This window comes from Jaculus jaculus, chromosome X (assembly GCF_020740685.1).
Source record: "Jaculus jaculus isolate mJacJac1 chromosome X, mJacJac1.mat.Y.cur, whole genome shotgun sequence".
NCBI lineage: Eukaryota > Metazoa > Chordata > Mammalia > Rodentia > Dipodidae > Jaculus > Jaculus jaculus.
The window spans coordinates 58,108,728-58,127,124 of record NC_059125.1 but is presented as its reverse complement, the minus strand read 5'-3'; the positions used below and the strand labels follow the sequence as shown (position 1 = coordinate 58,127,124).

The following is an 18,397-nucleotide window of genomic DNA, read 5'->3' as shown; positions in this document are numbered from 1 at the left end:
ATCCCCCCTTGTTCTACTTTTTGTTTGTTTGTTTGCTTTTTGTTTTGAGGTAGGGTCTCGCTTTATCTCAGGCTGACCTGAAATTCACTATGTAGTCTCAGGGTGACCTCAAACTCATGGCAATCCTCCTATTTCTGCCTCCCAAATGCTGGGATTAACAGCATGTGCCATCACTCCTAGCTCCCTTGTTCTACTTTCTTTTGTTTGTTTTTCAAGGTAGGGTCTCACTGTAGTTCAGGCTGACATGCAATTCACTTTGTAGTCTCAGGGTGGTCTTGAACTCATGGTGATCCTCCTACCTCTGCCTCCCAAGTGCTGGGATTAAAGGTGTGTGCCACCATGCCCGGTCCCCTTGTTCTATTTTTAACAACTGAAAATAATGTAAATACAACAGGGTATAGTATTTTCCAAAAAGTAATATCCCTTGCCAACTACTTTAGTACATGGGTGAGATTTCTGTGAGTGAGGAGAGCAGGACAGTTACATTTTCTCAGTTGTGATCCCAAAAATCAGTAGTGCCAGAAAAGGTACTGAAAGCTAGCTTGCCCTTAGTAGCTCTCAAATACAACTTAAACTACTATAGGAAAGAAAAGCTTGTTTTCTCCTGGACTATATGGCTGAGTGGGCAAATAACAACTTCCCCAGTCTTGCTTTAGAATTTAGTGAAAGTGTGAGATTAAAGAAATAAGGGGAGGGGCTGTAGAGTTGTCTCAGAGGTCAAAGGTGCTTGCTTTTGCATCCTGATGGCCCAGGTTCAGTTCCCCAGTTCCCAGTGCAAAGTGGTACTTGTGTCTGGAGTTTGTTGGCAGTGGCAGGAAGCCCTGGGGTGCCCATTTTCTCCCTCTGTCTACCTTTGTGTCTCCCCATACAAATAAAAAATTAAGGCCAGAGGGATCATTTGAACTTTATATAATTTTTTGTTTTTAAAAACCGGGGACCATTTGGACCTCAGCTTCTATTATATCAGTATGTCTAACCCAGAGTAGGATCTAACTCGCTAAGTAGCTGAGGATGGCCTAGAACTTCTGATCCTCCAGCCTCCATCTCCCGAGTGCTGGCGTGACAGGTGCACATTACCAGCCCTGTTTAGGCAGTGCTGAGACTCAAAATTGAGCCTTAGGGCATGCCAGGCAAGCACTCTGAAAGAAGCAGAGTTGCTCCCTTGATCCTTATGACTTGTATCTCAGTGGGCTTGGCCAGCCCTAATTCTGGGAGTAGCCCATTGAAGGTGAGGACTCTGAACGTACTACTGCGTAGGGACAAAAAAGGGTAGCAGTTAAAGTGCCTCCTCTCAGAACTGACAGTGTAAGGGAGGAGACTGCCAAGCAGCAAGAAAGTTACAGATATTTCTGCCTTGAATAAGTATTTGGATTGTGTATGGCAGAGGGCAGGTATGGGAAGAATGGAGGGATAAAGGGTATATAGGGAGAGGGAAAAGGCAGAGGGTGGCTGGAGAAGGTAATTGCTAATGCTTACTCACAGAAATCCCTTAAAGCATGGTTGGTGGTTGGATGACTCCTGATTTTCAAAACCATTTCTACACAGCCATAAAATATAATCAAACCCTGGATTTTAATCTTCACATGAAGATTGGAATCCTTTCTCAGGACATGACTTATTCCATCTGTAAAATGGGAGGGATAACCAGGTTAATACATTCTTCAGTTTCTTCCAGTTTTAATATTTTCTGGTTTCTATACTTATCCCTTATCTCCAATCAGGTGAATATTCCAGATTGGGTTGTTGAACTTCGCCATGAGCTGACCCACAAGAAAATGCCACATATAAATGACTGCCGCAGAGGTGAGGTATACTAATTACAGTTAAGTCCAAAGGTTTGGGCTGATGTTATTTGGATTAGAAGAGCAGGGAGGTCTGGGCGTGGTGGTATATGTCTTTAATCAAAGAAGGGCAGGGAGGAAGATCTGTCTTGGCCACAAAATTTAAGGGGTTATCTAAGCTTAGTGATCAAGATAAACACATCTTCATGTGGAAAAACCTTCTACAAGCAAAGTATGAAAAATGAAAAAATATTAGTATTACTGAGTTCTTTTGCTTCAGGCTCCAATATGGCTTGGCAGGGTATTGGGCTGGTATTTTTTTTTAAATTTATTTTTATTTTTTATTTGAGAGCAACAGACTGACAGAGAAAGAGGCAGATAGATAGAGAATGGGCCCACCAGGGCCTCCAGCCACTGCAGACAAACTCCAGACGCATGTGCCACCTTGTGCATCTAGCTTACATAGGTCCTGGGGAATTGAGCCTTGAATCAGGGTCCTTGGGCTTCACAGGCAAATGCTTAACTGCTAAACCATCTCTCCAGCCCTGGTCTTATTTTTTGAAGTAGGGTCTCACTCTAGCCCAGGCTGACCTGGAATTCACTATGTAGTCTCAGGGTGGCCTCAAACTCATGCCAGTCCTCCTACCTCTGCCTCTCGAGTGCTGGGATTAAAGGCATGTGCTGCCATACCTGGCTTTCTGGGTCTTTTTGATAGCTTGATTTCAGGTTTTGTTTTTGCCTTCTCCTAAATTTTGCTTCTGCTGTATACCTCATTAGCCTCACTGCAATAGGGATGGAAGGGGTTTATTGAGAGGAGTAAGCCACAAACATAGTTATGAACACAGGAGTTACTTGGTTATCCATTTCTTCACATTGAAAACAAAGATAACAAAGCAACAACAACAATAGCAGCAACAAAAAACCCTGATCTAACCATCTCCCTTATACTTAGGAAATAGATCTAGAGAAAGGATGAGACTTGGCTAAGGCCTTGTAACTAGCTGGTGTGGCTGGCTTCCAGATCTCCCACTTATCACCTCTTGCTTTATGTAGTATCCCATGTCTAAGTCTAGTATTAGGCTTTGCTTGTTTGTTTTGTGTTGTTTTTCTTTTCTGGGAAAGATTCTGGTGAACAGGAGAAAACAACAGACAGCTTAGAGGGAGAGAAGCTATATATGAATATTTGAGACTTGAGTCTTTGAACTAACTATTCCTTAGGCTTTCCCATTATGTGCACTAGATGAGAATGGAAACCACAGAGCTGGGGACCTGCTAGCTGTTTGCCTTTGGTTGGTCCTATGACATTGCCTTTTTCCTCTCTTCCTTTAGGCTGTTACTTTGTACTGAACTGGCTCCAGAAGACATACTGGTGTCATCAATTGGAGAATAGCATGAGAGACACCTGGGATTTGGAGGAGGACAGAGGACAAATAGAAGAACAAGAGGAAAATAATGTTATTGAAGATGTGGAACCAAAATCAGAGCCTCAGGATGAAGGGAAAGGTGCTGAGTTGAATGTCAGGGGTGATGGAGACAATAAAAGTAATGAAGAGGTGGATTCTCCTTGTGAAAAGACTCTGAGACATAAGGAGTTATATGGTAGGTGTGCATGGAGTAAAAGGGCCCACGAGCTTGGAAATCTCGGGCTTAGGGTTAGTATGAGTTACTCCCTGATTTAGCATATCCTATGGACTGTGGTGAGTCTCAGCTTTAAAACTTAGTTCCACAAACCATCTTCTGCTAGTTTCTATGATGTAGTGGTTACCTCATCTTTCTTGGACTCTGTGAAGTAGATGGGAAAAGAACTGTCCTCAATTTATAACTCAAGAAATGAGGTATAAGAGGTTCAGAATCTTAGCAGGAAATGTGGCTGGGATGGTGGCCCCATCTGTTTCCCCATTCTATTTTCAGAAAGATCCCGAGAATTGCTTGTATCATATGAAGAGGAACAGTTTAAGGTAAGTGCCCTTGACCTGATATACTCTTACCCTCCCTAGCCACTTTTTTTTTTTTTTTTTTTTTTTTGCTTTTGCCAGCTACCTGAGAGAATTCTTGAGAAAATATTTGAAAGAAAAGTGGCAAAGCATGAAGGAATTCCTGGGAAAGTGAGGAGGAGGGGAACAAGGAATGAGGGAAGCAGAGCAGGCTCTAATGACATGACCCACCATACTGATGGAAAGGAGCAGGTGATGAAGTTTGCAGACAGTCTGTCCTATGGGTATAGATAGCTGGGTGAATGGTTGTAGACCTGCAGTTCTGAAGCTGGCCAGCAGATGGAAACTCAGGAGCATCCCTAGATCAGGTGAGCATCAGTATGCTATTTTATTTTTATTTATTTGATTTTTTGAGGCAGGGTCTCACTTTAGCTCAGGCTGACCTGGAATTCATGATGTATTCCCAGGGTGGCCTTGAACTCATGGTAATCCTCCTACCTCTGCCTCCCAAGCACTGGGATTAAAAGTGTGTGCCACCATGCCTGGCCAGCATGCTATTTTAATAGAAAGGCTCAGAAAGAAACCACTTGGCTTACTCTCCCTTTTCACAGACACATTGGAGCTGAGAATGAGTAAAGGGACAGAACCAAGCTCCCATATACAGTTAATGGTAAAACCAGGATACACACCTGGGCCTCTGACTTTTCTTGCTTAGATAAAAATAATTCATTGCCTCCCCTCACTTCTTACTTCTTGGCCCAAATGTCTCTACCTATCTCCAACCAAGTACTCCTATTGGACATCTTTTTATTAAGGTATTTTATGATTGGCAGCCACAGAGCATTTGGGGCAGGAGAGAAGGAAGAGGAGAGAGTGGTTATTTTTAGTTGTTGGGCTAATATGGGAATTGTGGACCCCCCTTACATGCTTTGCTCTGTTTGCTGAAAGGCACTGTTGAAATTCTATGAGAAGGCATTCTGGAGGAATTGAGGTTGGGTTGCCTTGCTGAGTCAGCATTTTGATGGGACCCTCTTTGCCGTCAGGTGCTGGAGAAACTTAGGCATTTACCTCGGGCCATTAAGATTTGGAGTAATCCATCCCCACGTGTAGAATGCATCCTGGCAGAACTCAAGGGCATTTCATGGGAGAACAGGTGTGTAAAACTGTAACCAGGGGCTAGTTAGTTTCTAAGCCAGGCCTTGTTGTGCAGGTCCATATTCCCAGATTGTTAGGAGGCTGAGGCAGGGGTATTACATAATCTGGGTTACAGAATGAATTCAAGGCCACTTTAGGTAATTTAGTGACACCCTGTATCAATATAAATGGTAACAAAAGAAGGCTGTGAATATAGCCCAGTGGTAGAGTGGTGCTTAGTATACACAAGGCCCTGGGTTCCATTCAAAGACAAGAAATCAGTTTCTGTATCCTAGCTTGGTAACTTCTGTTGTAGGAAATCCCTGGGGTAATTCCCGCCCCCCACACAGTTGGCCCTGTTTTCTGCATGTTCTTCTGCCCCCGGCTGTGCCAGCTACCAGTGAAGGTTGCCTGTTGTGTCAGGAGAATGTCCAGAAGCAGGAATTCCCACTGTCATCCATCCCTTGACCAGCCTTGTTCCTCTCTGTTGTGTGTAATACGGCACTGTATACAAGTAGGAAAAGCACTTGATCCTTAACACCTCACTGCTTAGTTCTTGGGTACAGCTAGTTAATGCTTTGAAACAGGTGTTGGAGGGTGTCAGCATCTCTTGAGTAGTCATGGTTGGGGTGGGGGCAGAGGAAGGTCCTTTTCAGGGCTTGGCTCCTAGAGACAAAATTCTTCCTCTTTCAGTATAGCCATGTATGTACCCCTTACTTTCAGTAGGGCTCAATTCCTGCTCTCAGGGGGCATTCTACCTAACTTAAGATAGAAAGGGCTTTGGAGAACTGTTTACTAAGAACTTGTGGAGTCAGGGGTATAGTTCAGTGGTAGAATGCTTGCCTTACATGCATGAGGCCCTGGGTTTGATCCTCAGCACCAGAAGAAAGGAAGGAGAGAAGAAAGAAAGAACGGGAAGATAAGTAAACAATGATATTTTATTGGGGGTATCTTGGAAATCATTTTCTCTAGGCTTGCCAGGAGAGGCTCTTGGGAAGCAACTAGCTCTGGAGTAGTTAGCTTGCTGCTACTAGTTTAGTTTTGAGCTACATGAGGTTAAGAGATTAACCCTAGAACTAGGGTTTGATTCCCTAGTTCCCACATAAAGCCAGATACACAATGTGGTGCATGCTTCTGGAGTTTGTTTGAGTGATTAGAGGCCCTTGCATGCACATTCATTCTCTCTCCCTATGCAAATAAATAAATAAAATATTTTTGAAAAAATAAAGTTGGCTATCTGAATGCTACCTTGTTTTTGAGAATCCATAGGTCTCTCCTTCCCTAGCACTGGGATTATAGGTGTAGGCTATGTGTAACATTATGGGTGTTAGCAATCTGAACTCAGGTCCTCATGCTTGCATAGCAAACACTTTTACCCACTGAGCTATCTCCCCAGTCATCCATACGTTTTTTTTTTTTTTTTTTTGTGGTAGGTTCTCACTTTAGTCTAGGCTGGCCTTGAACTCACAGTGATTCTCATACCTCAGCCTCCCAAGTGCTGCTCCTGAGTAACTTGGACTACGTACATGTGCCACCATTCCTGGATAAACTAGTATCCTCTTGTTTCAGAAATGCTGTGCTGGATGCTTTTCTGGATGATGGTTTCCTCATTCCCACATTTGAGCAGCTGGCAGCTTTGCAGATAGAGTATGAAGGTAGGGCCCGGGGGGTCCACTGCAACGTTAGGGTTCTGTGTTTCTTGTGTAAGAACACCAGAGGTGGGCTGGGGAGGTGGGGATTGGGAAGCATTAAGTCTCAGCTTTCTTGGTTGAGTGCACCAGGTGGTTCTGCTGATAAGTAGTTGTGGGGCTGTCTTGAGGTTGCTGTGGTTAGGGTGGAATGGGATGGTATGGCATGGGGTGGAATGCATAAAGTGGAAGAGTCTTAATGTTATTGTGCCTTGGTAATTGTGATTTAGCTACTAGCTAAAGAGCTATTAACAACAGTACTGGAAGGGCCTTTGTGAGGTCATCTAGTCCAACATCCTCATGTTACAGATGGTCAGACTGAGGTCCAGAGAGGGGAAAGTACTGATCCAAAGTCACACAGTGAGTTACTGACAAAGTTGAAGCCAGAACCAGAGCTCTTTTTCTTTTACACTTTATTATTTTACATCAGTTGTTGGTTTCTAGATACTAACTGGTTTCTCTTTCCCTGCTCTGCTTTCCTCTTTCCTCTTGTTCTGCGGTGGCAACTGTGTTGTTGGGGCTCGGGTGTGTTCTCTCTTGCTTGTTCGCTCGCTCGCTCGCTCTCTTGCTCCCATCCCATTGCCCTCACAAACCAGAAAACATGGACTTGAATGACGTCTCGGTGCCAAAGCCATTCTCTAAGTTCTGGCAGCCTCTGCTCAGGGGCCTGCACTCTCAGACCTTCACACAGGCCCTGCTGGAGAGGATGTTCTCTGAGCTGCCAACCTTAGGGAACAGTGGGATCCGGCCCACCTACATCCTTAGATGGACCATTGAACTGATCGTGGCCAACACCAAAACTGGTGAGAGAGACTAGCCTTTACCCCAGGCAGGACAATGTCCTCAGCTCTCTTCTGAAAAGCACCAACAGGCAGACAGTTCCCTTGTTACAGGTTTAGGATTGTCCAAGAGGGTCCTGCATGAATCCCAGAGCCAGCTAAGCTGGGCTAGGATAAAGCGATCTGAATGCTTTGAGCATTTAGGAGGTATAGGGTGGGAGATCTAGGGGATGAAGAGGGATACAGCCCAAGGTTTCAAGGTCACAAGTTGGGTGTGGTGGGGGGGTGATTTGGTTTCTTCTCAGACCCTTTTTTCTCTTTCAGGACGGAATGCTCGACGGTTTTCTGCAAGCCAATGGGAAGCAAGAAGGAGCTGGAGGCTGTTCAACTGTTCTGCCTCCCTTGACTGGCCCCAAGTGGTTGAGTCCTGCTTGGGCTCACCTTGTTGGGCCAGCCCCCATCTCCTTCAGCTGTAAGTCTTAAATTCCATCTGGTAAGAGGATGAGGCCTGGAAGCCTCAGGGCCATATAGCCCTAGACTTGCTGAATTGGAAAATCCTTTTGGGGACATCTATTCCAGTCCCCCTCTCAGAGACTGATGGGAGAACTGAGTCCAGAGAGGAAGGGATAAGATATTCTTGCCTATGATCATTCAGCCTAAGATTTGACTGAACTACGTCCAGTGTGAGAATGCTTCACATATGGCTTGCACAGTGTAGATGCACAATAAATGGTAGCTGATGTTCATTTCTGGACCCAGGTCTTCCGATTTAAAGCCAGTACTTTCCAAAACATATGCCTGATAGTTGTGCAAAAGCCTTTAGTGGCTCCCCAATGCCTTCCTGGCAGAGTAAAGCTTAGCCAGACATTCAAAGATCTTTGTGATTCTGTTCCTACCTATCATGTTAAACATATCTCTTGTGAGTCTCCTTTACTCAGTCCTCTTCAGGGTCTGTGTCCAATTAGAATCATCATGCTGGTTCCCATAAATATCTGTGATTATCTCCTTTTCCTTTCTCTGTCATTTCCTGCCTCCAAGCCACTTCCCTCATTCTCATGGAAGCTGTCAGCACCTGATTCTCTTCCTGCTTTCTGGAGCAATTTTTCTTTTCATCTGGGTGATCCATTTGACACTATATTTCCTCAACTCTACAGATTTTCATTCTCTCTTGCATATAGCCATCAGTTTCCATTACTCAGAGGTGTTCCTCCTTGAAAGCTGACACCCCAGCATCCCATTTGGTGACCACCACCTCTTATCCTTTTATTTCTTAACCTCCTATTTTATGACAGTGTTCTATACCTGTGCCCCAACCTCCCTTTCATTTCCTTCTTCCATCTAGTTTGTTTCCTCAGTCAGTCCTGTCAATGGCTGGTCACATCAGTCACTTATCAACACTCATTTCTGCTCATCCTTCAGCCTTGTGGAACTTTCAGATTTTAAACTGGAATTAGTCCTCTCTTCTTCCCTCACTTCTCAGCCTGGGGAACTGAGCTCTTCTGGAGAAAACTGCATAGCTCTGCAGATTGCTGCTACTGCAGAGGTGTAACATTTTTTTTGTTGTTGTTTTTTCAAGGTTGGGTCTCACTCTAGCTCAGGCTGACCTGGAGTTCACTATGTAGTCTCAGGGTGGCCTCGAACTATGGGTGATCCTCCTACTTTTGCCTTCTGAGTGCTGAGATTAAAGGCGTGCACCACCACACCAGGCTTATAATTTTTTTTTTTTTGAGGCAGGGTCTCACTTGAGCTCAGGTTGACCTGCAACATACTCTGTATTCCCAGGCTGATCTTGATCCCACTTTTGCCTCCTGAATCCTAGAATTAAAGGTATACACTTTTAATCTCAGACTTGGCCTCAATTTTTTGTGTCTAGACTTTTTTTTTCTTTTTCTTTTTCTTTTCTTTCTTTCTTTTTTTTTTTTTTTTTTTTGGTTCTTTGAGGTAGGGTCTCACTCTAGCCCAGGCTGACCTGGACTTCACTATGGAGTCTCAGGGTGGCCTTGAACTCATGGCAGTCCTCCTACCTCTGCCTCCCGAGTGCTGGGATTAAAGGGGTGCACCACCATGCCCAGCTTTTTTTTTTTTTTTTTTTTTTTTTGAGGTAGGGTTTTGCTCTAGCCCAGGCTGACTTGAAATTCACTATGCAGTCTCAGGGTGGCCTTGAATTCACAGCGATCCTACCACCATCATCTTTGTCCTGTTGGCTTCCAAATACTTTCCAAATCTGAGATTTGTCTTGCCATATCTACTTATCCAGGGTCTCTTTCTATTAGCCTAAGCTTTTCAAGAGCAAGAGTTCTGCATTAGCTATCTGCTCCAGCACACCACACAAATGCAGACATTAAGCAAGCCTTAGTAAAGATCATTGAATTGAAAGGTATGGTATCAAAGGTATTTCTTTGATTAACAGTGCTGTCCTTGTTAGGAGATGACTCATTGCCTGAGAAATGAATGAAACAGGAGACTCGATGTCAAGACCATCTTAGTTCCCTAACCCCTCTGTTTGATCCAGAAGTCTTTCTTGAACCCTTAGTAGCATTTAAGGCAGAGTATAATTTACAAGGCAAAAAAATATGTGGCCTTGTTGACATTCATTCAAGGTCAGAATTCTAGAAATGAGATTAACCAAATAGGCACATGCTAAATGGGTGGAGCTTTAGAGTAGAAGTGACATGGATGGGTAATAAACTGGGACAAGTCCTAGATGAAGCTGGGGGGGTGAGTATAGACCATTTAAAGGATAGATAGGCTGGAGAGATAGCTCAACAGTAACAGGCGCTCACTTGCAAAATCTGACTATCTTGGCTAATTTTCCCAGGACCAACTTAAAGCCTGACCCAAAAGTGGTGCACACATGTGCAGTGTGTTTGCAATGGCAAGAGGCTCTGGAGTGCCCATACACATGTACACACACACACACACACACACACACACACACACACAAATGAGCAAGTAAATAAAGGAGAGACATTTGAGCATTTCAAGCAGGGAAAATCAAGGAAGTTTTAAAGTGCAAAAGGAATGCCTCATGTGTATGTACTTGAGGGAGGAAGTGTAAAGAGCAATATGGAGATGTTTGGATAGATGACCTTCAAGATACTTTACAATCCTAAGTATCTGCAGGGTGGAAGCTGCTAGTCTTAAGTCCGGACCATAGAGAACTTCCAACCCATGCATACCAGAAGGATGCAGCACATGCCATTAATACAGCAGCTTATTTGGGTATGATCCATTGTGAACAGATCCTACCTTTCTCAGATAATCAGGAATTTAGTTCGAATCACCCCATTATACAAGTGGGAAATAGAGGGAACTTCCTAGGTATGTTGCAAGTCTGCTATAGCCAGAATCCAGGCAGCCTTTCCTTAGTCCTGTGGTCTTCATTTTATTTTGTCTTTATTTATTTATTAGAGAAAGAGGGAGAAAGAGAGAGAATGGGCATGCCAGGGCTTCAAGCCACTGCAAATAAAGTTCAGATGCATGTGCCACCTTGTGCATCTGGCTTACATGGGTACTGGGGAATCGAACCTGGGTTCTTAGGCTTCACAGGCAAGTACCTTAACCACTACCCATCTTTCCAACCCTCTTTTTTATGTTTACAAATTTTAGTTTTTTATTTATTTGAGAGAGAAAGAGGCATATATGGAAAGAGGATGGGTGTACCAGGGACTCCAGCCACTGCAAACGAACTCCAGATGCCTGTGCCACCTTGTGCATTTGGTTTATGTGGGTACTGGGGAATCGAACCTGGGTTCTTAAGCTTCAAAGGCAAGTACCTTAACCATTAGCCCATCTTTCCAGCCCTGTGGTCTTTCATAATGCTCCACTAGTTTATGATAGCAGAAGGCATTTGTTACTAGGTTAATAAAGAACAGTTTTTGTCCGTCCCCCCCACCCCGCCCCACAATCAAAAAATAAAGAGTGCCACTGTTAATTAGTATCAGTCATGGTGCTGTTTTTTCTAACTTATGTAATTATATACAGTATTCTTGGTAGGTAGAAGAATAATACCCTTTGACAAAGAAAATGTGATAAGATAATTACCTGGTGTGTTGATAATGGGACAGGAATCCTAGCCTGTGTCCTATAAGTCTAAGTCTACCTTCTTCCAGCAGTTCAAAGCTGTGACCTTCTCAATCCCAGGCCGTCATCAGACATCCTCAGGAAGGAAGTGCATTTTACCAGTCCTGTCATGTCAGCTGGAGAATAGTGGGTGGGTAATAAGAAGCAGCAGTGACAAGGAGACTTGTCAGTAACAAGTGCCTGGGAATATTTATTATTAATCAAGCTAATGGACCACAGAGAGTAGTTTCTCCCTGGATTTTCTGCTAATAAAGTTGGAAGCTTCTCAGAAGCTCCCCGCAGCCAGCCAATATCAATATTCAATTTGAATCAGTGTCATTTTGGAATGTGAAATAAGCCCTGCCAACAGGGTGTTCCAGTTTAGTGTGCAGACCCCCAGCTCTGCTAGTAGCGTCCATGCATATGTGACCAACCTGCGTGCGCTGTATGAGCTCCTCCAGCACTCACACATCACACTGGTAGGACTAGAAGGATGTCTTCCACCCCTCCACTTTGCCCTGTGTCCAGCAGTGCTGCCTACCTGTTAGGGGCGAGGCTCTGTGAGGTATGCTCTGCCCCTTCCTCCCCAGCAGCCCTGCGTCTGGTACTGGTTTTGCTGCTAGTACTACCTGTTGTGTGCGCAGTATCATCATATTTAGTTCTCTCTGCTGACCCTTCCTGACAGTCATCAAGCCCTGTCCCCTGTCTGTCCACCATCCCTCATAGCTTCTCTCTCTCCCTTGTCTCCCACCAGTGCCCTAGCTCTGCCCTCACTGGCTAGCCTGAATTGTGCCAACAGGTGCCTTCCTGATCTCTCTGCCTTCAGGACGCCCTGCCTAGGCCATTTTCTACATGACCATCCTTCAGGTGGTTGCTACAGGGATCTTCAGAAACGGCAGCTCTCACCTGTTCTCAGAGTTGGCATATGATCTGCTCCGTAACACACATTTCCTTTCCCTTCCCGGCCTTCTCTTCCTCCCCCAGCTCCTCCACATTGGTCTTGCTGTCCTGCAGCCAGGCTGCTCTCGCCACATGCAGCACAGTGCTCAGTCTTATTGCTTGTCTTCCTGATCCTCACCTGCATGTAGCCTCCTTCAGACCCCATTCCTTGTGCTTTCTGCCTCCCCAGCTCCTGCAGTGCCCACAGATCAGTTTACTGTGCTCACTGGGCCTCCTTTCCACATCCTGTTTTGTCTTTCCAATGCTGCTGTTTTTTTTTTTTTAACTATTCATTTATTTATTTACGGGGGGGGGGAGGGGAGAGAGAATGAGAATTGGCATGCCAAGACCTCCAGCCCCTGCAAACAAACTCCAGATGCATGTGCCCCCTTGTGCATCTGTCTAACGTGGGTCCTGAAGAATTGAACCAGGGTCCTTTGGCTTTGGAGGAAAACACCTTAACTGCTAAGCCATCTCTCCAGCCCTGTGTGGTTTTGTTTTTGAGGTGGGGTCTTGCTCTAGCCCAGGCTGACCTGGAATTCACATGTATCCTTAGGGTGGCCTTGAACTCGTGGGCACCCTCCTACCTCTGCCTTCTGAGTGCTGGGATTAAAGGCATGCACCACCATGCCTGGCTTATTTTTTTTTTTTTAACCTTCCCCCTGTTTCAGGCTGGGTTTATAGCTGCTCCCATAAGGAATCACACATTGTGTTCTGGGCAGAAGCCCAGAACATTTCCAGGCATATCCTTGAATCTGAGGACAGATTGCTCAGCTAGGCCCAGAGGATGAAGGATTCTATCATTCTCATTCCTTGCCCATTGGCTACTTTGCACATTTATTTAGCCTTTCTTGCCCTATGGCCCTATTGGCTACATTGTATATTTATTTAGCCTTTCTCACCTTATAAGCCCATTGGCTACTTTATATATTTATATAGTCTTTCTTGCCTTATAAGCCCATTGGCTACTTTCTATATTTATTTAGCCTTTCTTGCTTTATAAGCCCATTGGCTACTTTGTATATTTATTTATCCTTTCTTGCCCTATAGGCCCATTGGCTACTTTATTTATGAGAGAGAAAGAATGAGCATGCCAGGGCCTCCAGCCTCTGTAAAAGAACTCCAGAAGCATGTATCACCTTGTGCATCTGGCTTACATGGGTCCTGGGGAATCGAACCTGGGTCCTTTGGCTTTACAGGCAAGTGCCTTAACCACTAAGACGTTCCTCCAGCCCTACTGGCCTCATTTTAATGAGGGAGAGAGAGAATGAGAATGTGTACATCAGGGACTCTTGCCATTGTAAAACAAACTCCAGATGCCTCTGGCTTTATGTGGATACTGGGGAATTGAACCCAGGAAATCAGGCTTCACATGCAAGCAAATTTAACCTGTGAGCCATCTCTTTAGCCCCCTTGTTTATTCTAATATATATACTACCATATATATATATATATATATATATATGTATATGTATATGTATATGTATATGTATATGTATATGTATATGTTTTTAGAGGTAGGGTATCACTCTAGCCCAGGCTGACCTGGAATTCACAATGTAGTCTCAGGGTGGCCTCAAACTCTGGGTGATCCTCCTACCTGTGCCTCCCAAGTGCTGGGATTAAAGGCGTGCACCACCACGCCTGGCTTATTCTAATTTTTATTATTTAGAAACTTTGTTCTATGGATAAATCATGTGTTCTGCTGTACTTCTTTTTCCTTTTTTTTTTTCTAGGTAGGGTCTCACTGTAGTCCAGGCTGACCTGGAATTCACTATGGAGTCTCAGGGTGACCTTGAGCTCACAGCATTCCGCTTACCTCTTCCTCCCAAGTGCTGGGATTAAAAGTGTGTACCACTACATCCATCTGCTTTTGTAAAGTTTTATTTTATGTATTTGAGAGAGAGAAAGAGGCAGAGAAAGGGGAGAAGAGAGAGAGAGAAAATGGGTACATCAGGGCCTATAGCCACAGCCTCTGCAAACTCAGATGCATGCACTACCTTGTGCATCTGGTTTACGTGTGTCCTGGGAAATTGAACCTAGATCCTTTGGCTTTGCAGGGAAACGCCTTAACCACCAAGCAATCTCTCCAGTCGCTGTTTTTTTTTTTTTTTTTTTTTTTTTAAGGTAGTGTCTTGATCTAGCTCAGGCTGACCTGGAATTCACTATGTAGTTTCAGTGTGGCCTCAAACTCACAGCAATCCTACCTTTGCCTCCTGAGTACTGGGAGTAAAGGTGTGTGCCACCACACCAAGCCTATTGTACTTCTTTATATTTTAAATATTTATTTTTATTTATTTATTACAGATGGAGAGAAGGAGAGAGAGAGAGAGAGAGATAATGAATGAATGGGCATGCCAGGGCCTATAGCCACTAGAAACGAGCTCTAGATGCATGTGCCACCATGTACATGTGGCCTGGAGAATTCAGCCTGGGTCCTTTGTCTTCACAGACAAGCACCTTAACCACTAAGCCATCTCTCCAGCTCCCTCTTGTACTTCTTAACAAAGTTTGTTCCTCTCTTGTCTAAAAGCCATCAGGTGCTTTGATAGGACTTCAGAAGAGTTCCAAAACATAGTTCAAAATTCTAGTTGTTTTGACTGGATCATTTAGGACAAGAAATTCATGACTGAGATGATGTTTCAACATTTTGCTATAGCATGGCATCACCTCAGGGCAAGGACAGGAAAAGTTAGTTTCCAGGACATCAAAGAAAATAGCTTCTTAGTAGAAAGAAATTGTGGAAGACTGGTTTTTGCTCTTGTGCATCTCTAATGAATTAGTGAAAGAAGTCTTTCAGGGGGAAATTGAAACAGGAATACAATACAGACAGCCCAGGCCTTAGAGTACCCCCCCACCTTGGAAAAAGTGTGTCTACCCTTTGCTGGTAGAGCAGCACCCATTACCTCTCCACTTTTGAGTAATTTGTGGTCAGATACTTTCAGGTAGAAGGAGAACTGAGCAAGGCCAACGTAAACCAGTATTTAGCCCACACACAGTAAGAGCCAACCTGTCCTTAAAGAGACCTGTTAGGGGAAAACCCTATTTAGCAGTTTATGCTTATGTACTTTGTGCATGCATATGATTTAAATCAGACACACTATGGTAAAGCACATGTGTAATGAAGAAGGGTTTACATAACCCAAGCCTATCAATCACAACAGGAGACCATTCTTATCCTGTTCCTAACAGTCAATTCCACCTCCTCCAGTAGCCTGAAAATGAAGCCCTAAAATAATCTGAGGTTTTTTGAGCTGTGTACTTGCTCAAAGCCTGCTCTCATCCTGTGGGATTTATTCTCTGCTTTTTCTTTCACTTTTTAATAAATCTATCTATCATTTTAGTACTACTATTAATACCACTACTACTACCACCACATGTCTTGCTCAATTCTTTGGCAAAAAGCCTGAACATTGTGTCATAGAACACTCAAGACCGATTTAGGTTCAGTGGCATATATCTGTAATCCCACTACTTAAGACATGAAAGAAGGAGGATTAGAAGTTCAGTTTAGTTACATAATTTGAAACAAGTCTGGACTATGTACACACACACACACACACACACACACACACACACACACACACACAAAGTAGACAATGGGCCTATAAGGCAAGAAAGTCTAAATCAATATACAAAGTAGCCAGTGGGCCTATAGGGCAAGAAAGGCCCATTGGCTACTTTGTATATTGATTTAAATTTTCAGTACAGATTAGTAGCTATTATTTATTACATGCCCACTATATTGCCACACACTTGCCAGGTGTTGAGTACCATTATTGTCCTCATTTTAATAAGAATGTAAGTGAGTCATGGAGCTGTTTCAGGGTTCATGATTCTGTTGTCTCTGCATTGTTTACTCTTTTGTACTGCCTTTCAGAGGCAAATATAGAAACTCAGAACAAGTTCAAATCCTGGAGAGACATGAGATTTTGAAACTTCCCTACTCCATCCTTCCCTTTGCTCAGTGTCTTCAAAGCCATGGGGCAACTCTTGCCTGATGAGGAACAGGAGAAGCTGCTGCGCATTTGTTCCATTTATACCCAGAATGGAGAGAACAGCCAGACAAAGCCAGCCTTAGGGTCCACTCCCACTGGGAAGTGTCCATACACACCTGACACTCTTAATTGGAGCCTAAGACAAGCTGCCACCAATTGTGGGTCTGGAGATAAGGTCCAGCAGCAGAAGCAGCAGGGCAGCCTTAATGATGTCAAGCAAGAGGAGGAAGAGGAAGAGGAAGAGGAGGAGGAAGAGGAGGAAAAGGGCTTGCAAGACCAGATGGAGGAAGAAGAGGAAGAAGAAGAGGAGGAAGAGGAAAGTGATGATCTGGAAGAGGAAGAGGTGGATGAAGACGAGGAAGAAGAAGATGATAGTGAAGAGGAAGACAGAATGGAAATGGAACCTTTTTCGGCCATGCAGGAATCCTTCACTGTTGAGAATGCTAGGATTATGACCCAGAAAAGAGAAGCTTTGCAGGGTTCAGCATGGCAAGTTAGCTCTGGTAAGGAATCTATACCTACTTTTTGCACTTAATCCTTGGATGGCCCTTCTATTGCTTTTTTGTTTTTTGTGTTTGTTAGCCTCCTGAGTGCTGGGAGCACAGGTATTTGCCATCATTTCCAGCTTCTTGTATTTTATTTTATTTATTTTTGAGATAGGGTATATGCTGCCTAGGCTGTTAGTCTGGAGCTCCTGCATTCAGGAGGTACTTCTACCTCAGGCTCCTAAGTATATGGAACTACAGGTGCATGCTGTACCACTGTAGTCTGCTGGATGGCCCGTGGCCCTTCCCTTCACCCTACAGAATAGGTGAGAAAGTGGCTGGAGGTAGTCAGTGTGAGGTAAGCCTGGGAAGCAGCCAGGTACATGGATGACAAATGACTTCCCTCTTAGGATGGAGTGTGTACTAAGGACCCCTGTCAAATTCCTGGTTGTTTCATTTAGGTAGCATATTGGGGTGGGGGGGGCTGGGTGAGGGCCAGCAATAGCAGAATAAAGTGAGGCTAGGGTGTGTGCATGGGTGTGGTAATGCATGTTTATGTGTGTAGTAAGAGCACATTCTGTGGACACATAGAGGCTGGCTGATGATAAGACAAGATTTTGCTATGTGTGTTAGAAGTAAGGAACCCAGAGGACCCTGCTAAATGCCCTCATTTAGGCTGGGAAGCACTAGCCTCAGCTAGACCTGGAAGAAGTAGTAGGACAGAGTGGTTGTGGAGCAAGGCATATGTGTGTGTGTATGTACACACTAGAGATAGGGGCATGGTCTGTATGCTGAAGTCTGAGGGAGGGAAGGAAAACAGACAAGCCTGGTAAGGAGCAGAATAGAATCATATGTGTCAATGAATGAACTTACAGGGAGAGCCAAACTCCAGGTGGCATGTGCCTAGCATTTTGTCCATCTGCTTTTATGTGGGTACTGTTGAGGTGACCCTGGGCCTTTGCCCTCATGTGGTCAGGTGGGAAAGGACCGGAGCATAAAGACCCCAAGTGGGAATTCTTGGGGTAAAGACACTGTGTGTATGTGTGTCTGTGTTTGTGTGTCTGTCTGTCTTTCTGATAGATGAACCACGGCACAGTGACAGAAATCTCTAGGACAAGGAAGGCTATGTTTGCAGGTCTTTGTAAATAGCAAAAGGGAGGGACATTGGTATGGGGAGAATTGTATTTGTGTTACAGAGGGGAGAGGAGGTGTGCATGTGAGAGAAGCAGGGTCACTGAAAGAAGTCTGAAACAGGCAGTAGTGCAGCTGTTTATACATACATTCGTGGTTGTTTATGTTTCCAGAAGATGAGACTGTTACCAAGACTCATGAGAGCTTGGAGGTATTGGTATTGTGTAAAAGAGAGAAGTGGCAGCAATGAAGATTGGGAAACTAGGGGCTGGAGGGATGGCTTAGCGGTTAAGGTGTTTGCCTGCAAAGTCAAAGGACCCAGGTTCAGTTCCCCAGGACCCAGATGTACAAGGGGGAGCACACGTCTGGAGTTCATTTACCGTGGCTGGAGGCCCTGGTGTGCTCATTGTCTCTTTCTCTCTCTCACTCTCTTCCAAATGTGTGTGTGTGTGTGTGTGTGTGTGTG

The 18,397-nt window shown here is 44.4% G+C and overlaps 1 protein-coding gene across 8 annotated transcripts in view; it reads left to right on the top strand.

Annotated features, from left to right (window-relative positions):
• The window catches only part of Las1l (LAS1 like ribosome biogenesis factor), a 28,483-nt gene that overhangs the window by 3,402 nt on the left and 6,684 nt on the right, over window positions 1-18,397 (top strand). For 5 of the 8 annotated variants that reach the window (XM_004661012.3, XM_045140804.1, XM_045140803.1 and 2 more), the window contains exons 4-12: window positions 1,722-1,803; window positions 3,111-3,380; window positions 3,693-3,739; window positions 4,759-4,868; window positions 6,419-6,504; window positions 6,847-6,897; window positions 7,134-7,340; window positions 7,641-7,788; window positions 16,286-16,818. In XM_004661012.3, the coding sequence (XP_004661069.1) occupies window positions 1,722-1,803; window positions 3,111-3,380; window positions 3,693-3,739; window positions 4,759-4,868; window positions 6,419-6,504; window positions 6,847-6,897; window positions 7,134-7,340; window positions 7,641-7,788; window positions 16,286-16,818 (1,534 nt within the window). The remainder of the gene's footprint in view (window positions 1-1,721; window positions 1,804-3,110; window positions 3,381-3,692; window positions 3,740-4,758; window positions 4,869-6,418; window positions 6,505-6,846; window positions 6,898-7,133; window positions 7,341-7,640; window positions 7,789-16,285; window positions 16,819-18,397) is intronic. The other 3 variants (XM_004661013.3, XM_045140805.1, XM_045140808.1) reach the window with 1 other exon arrangement.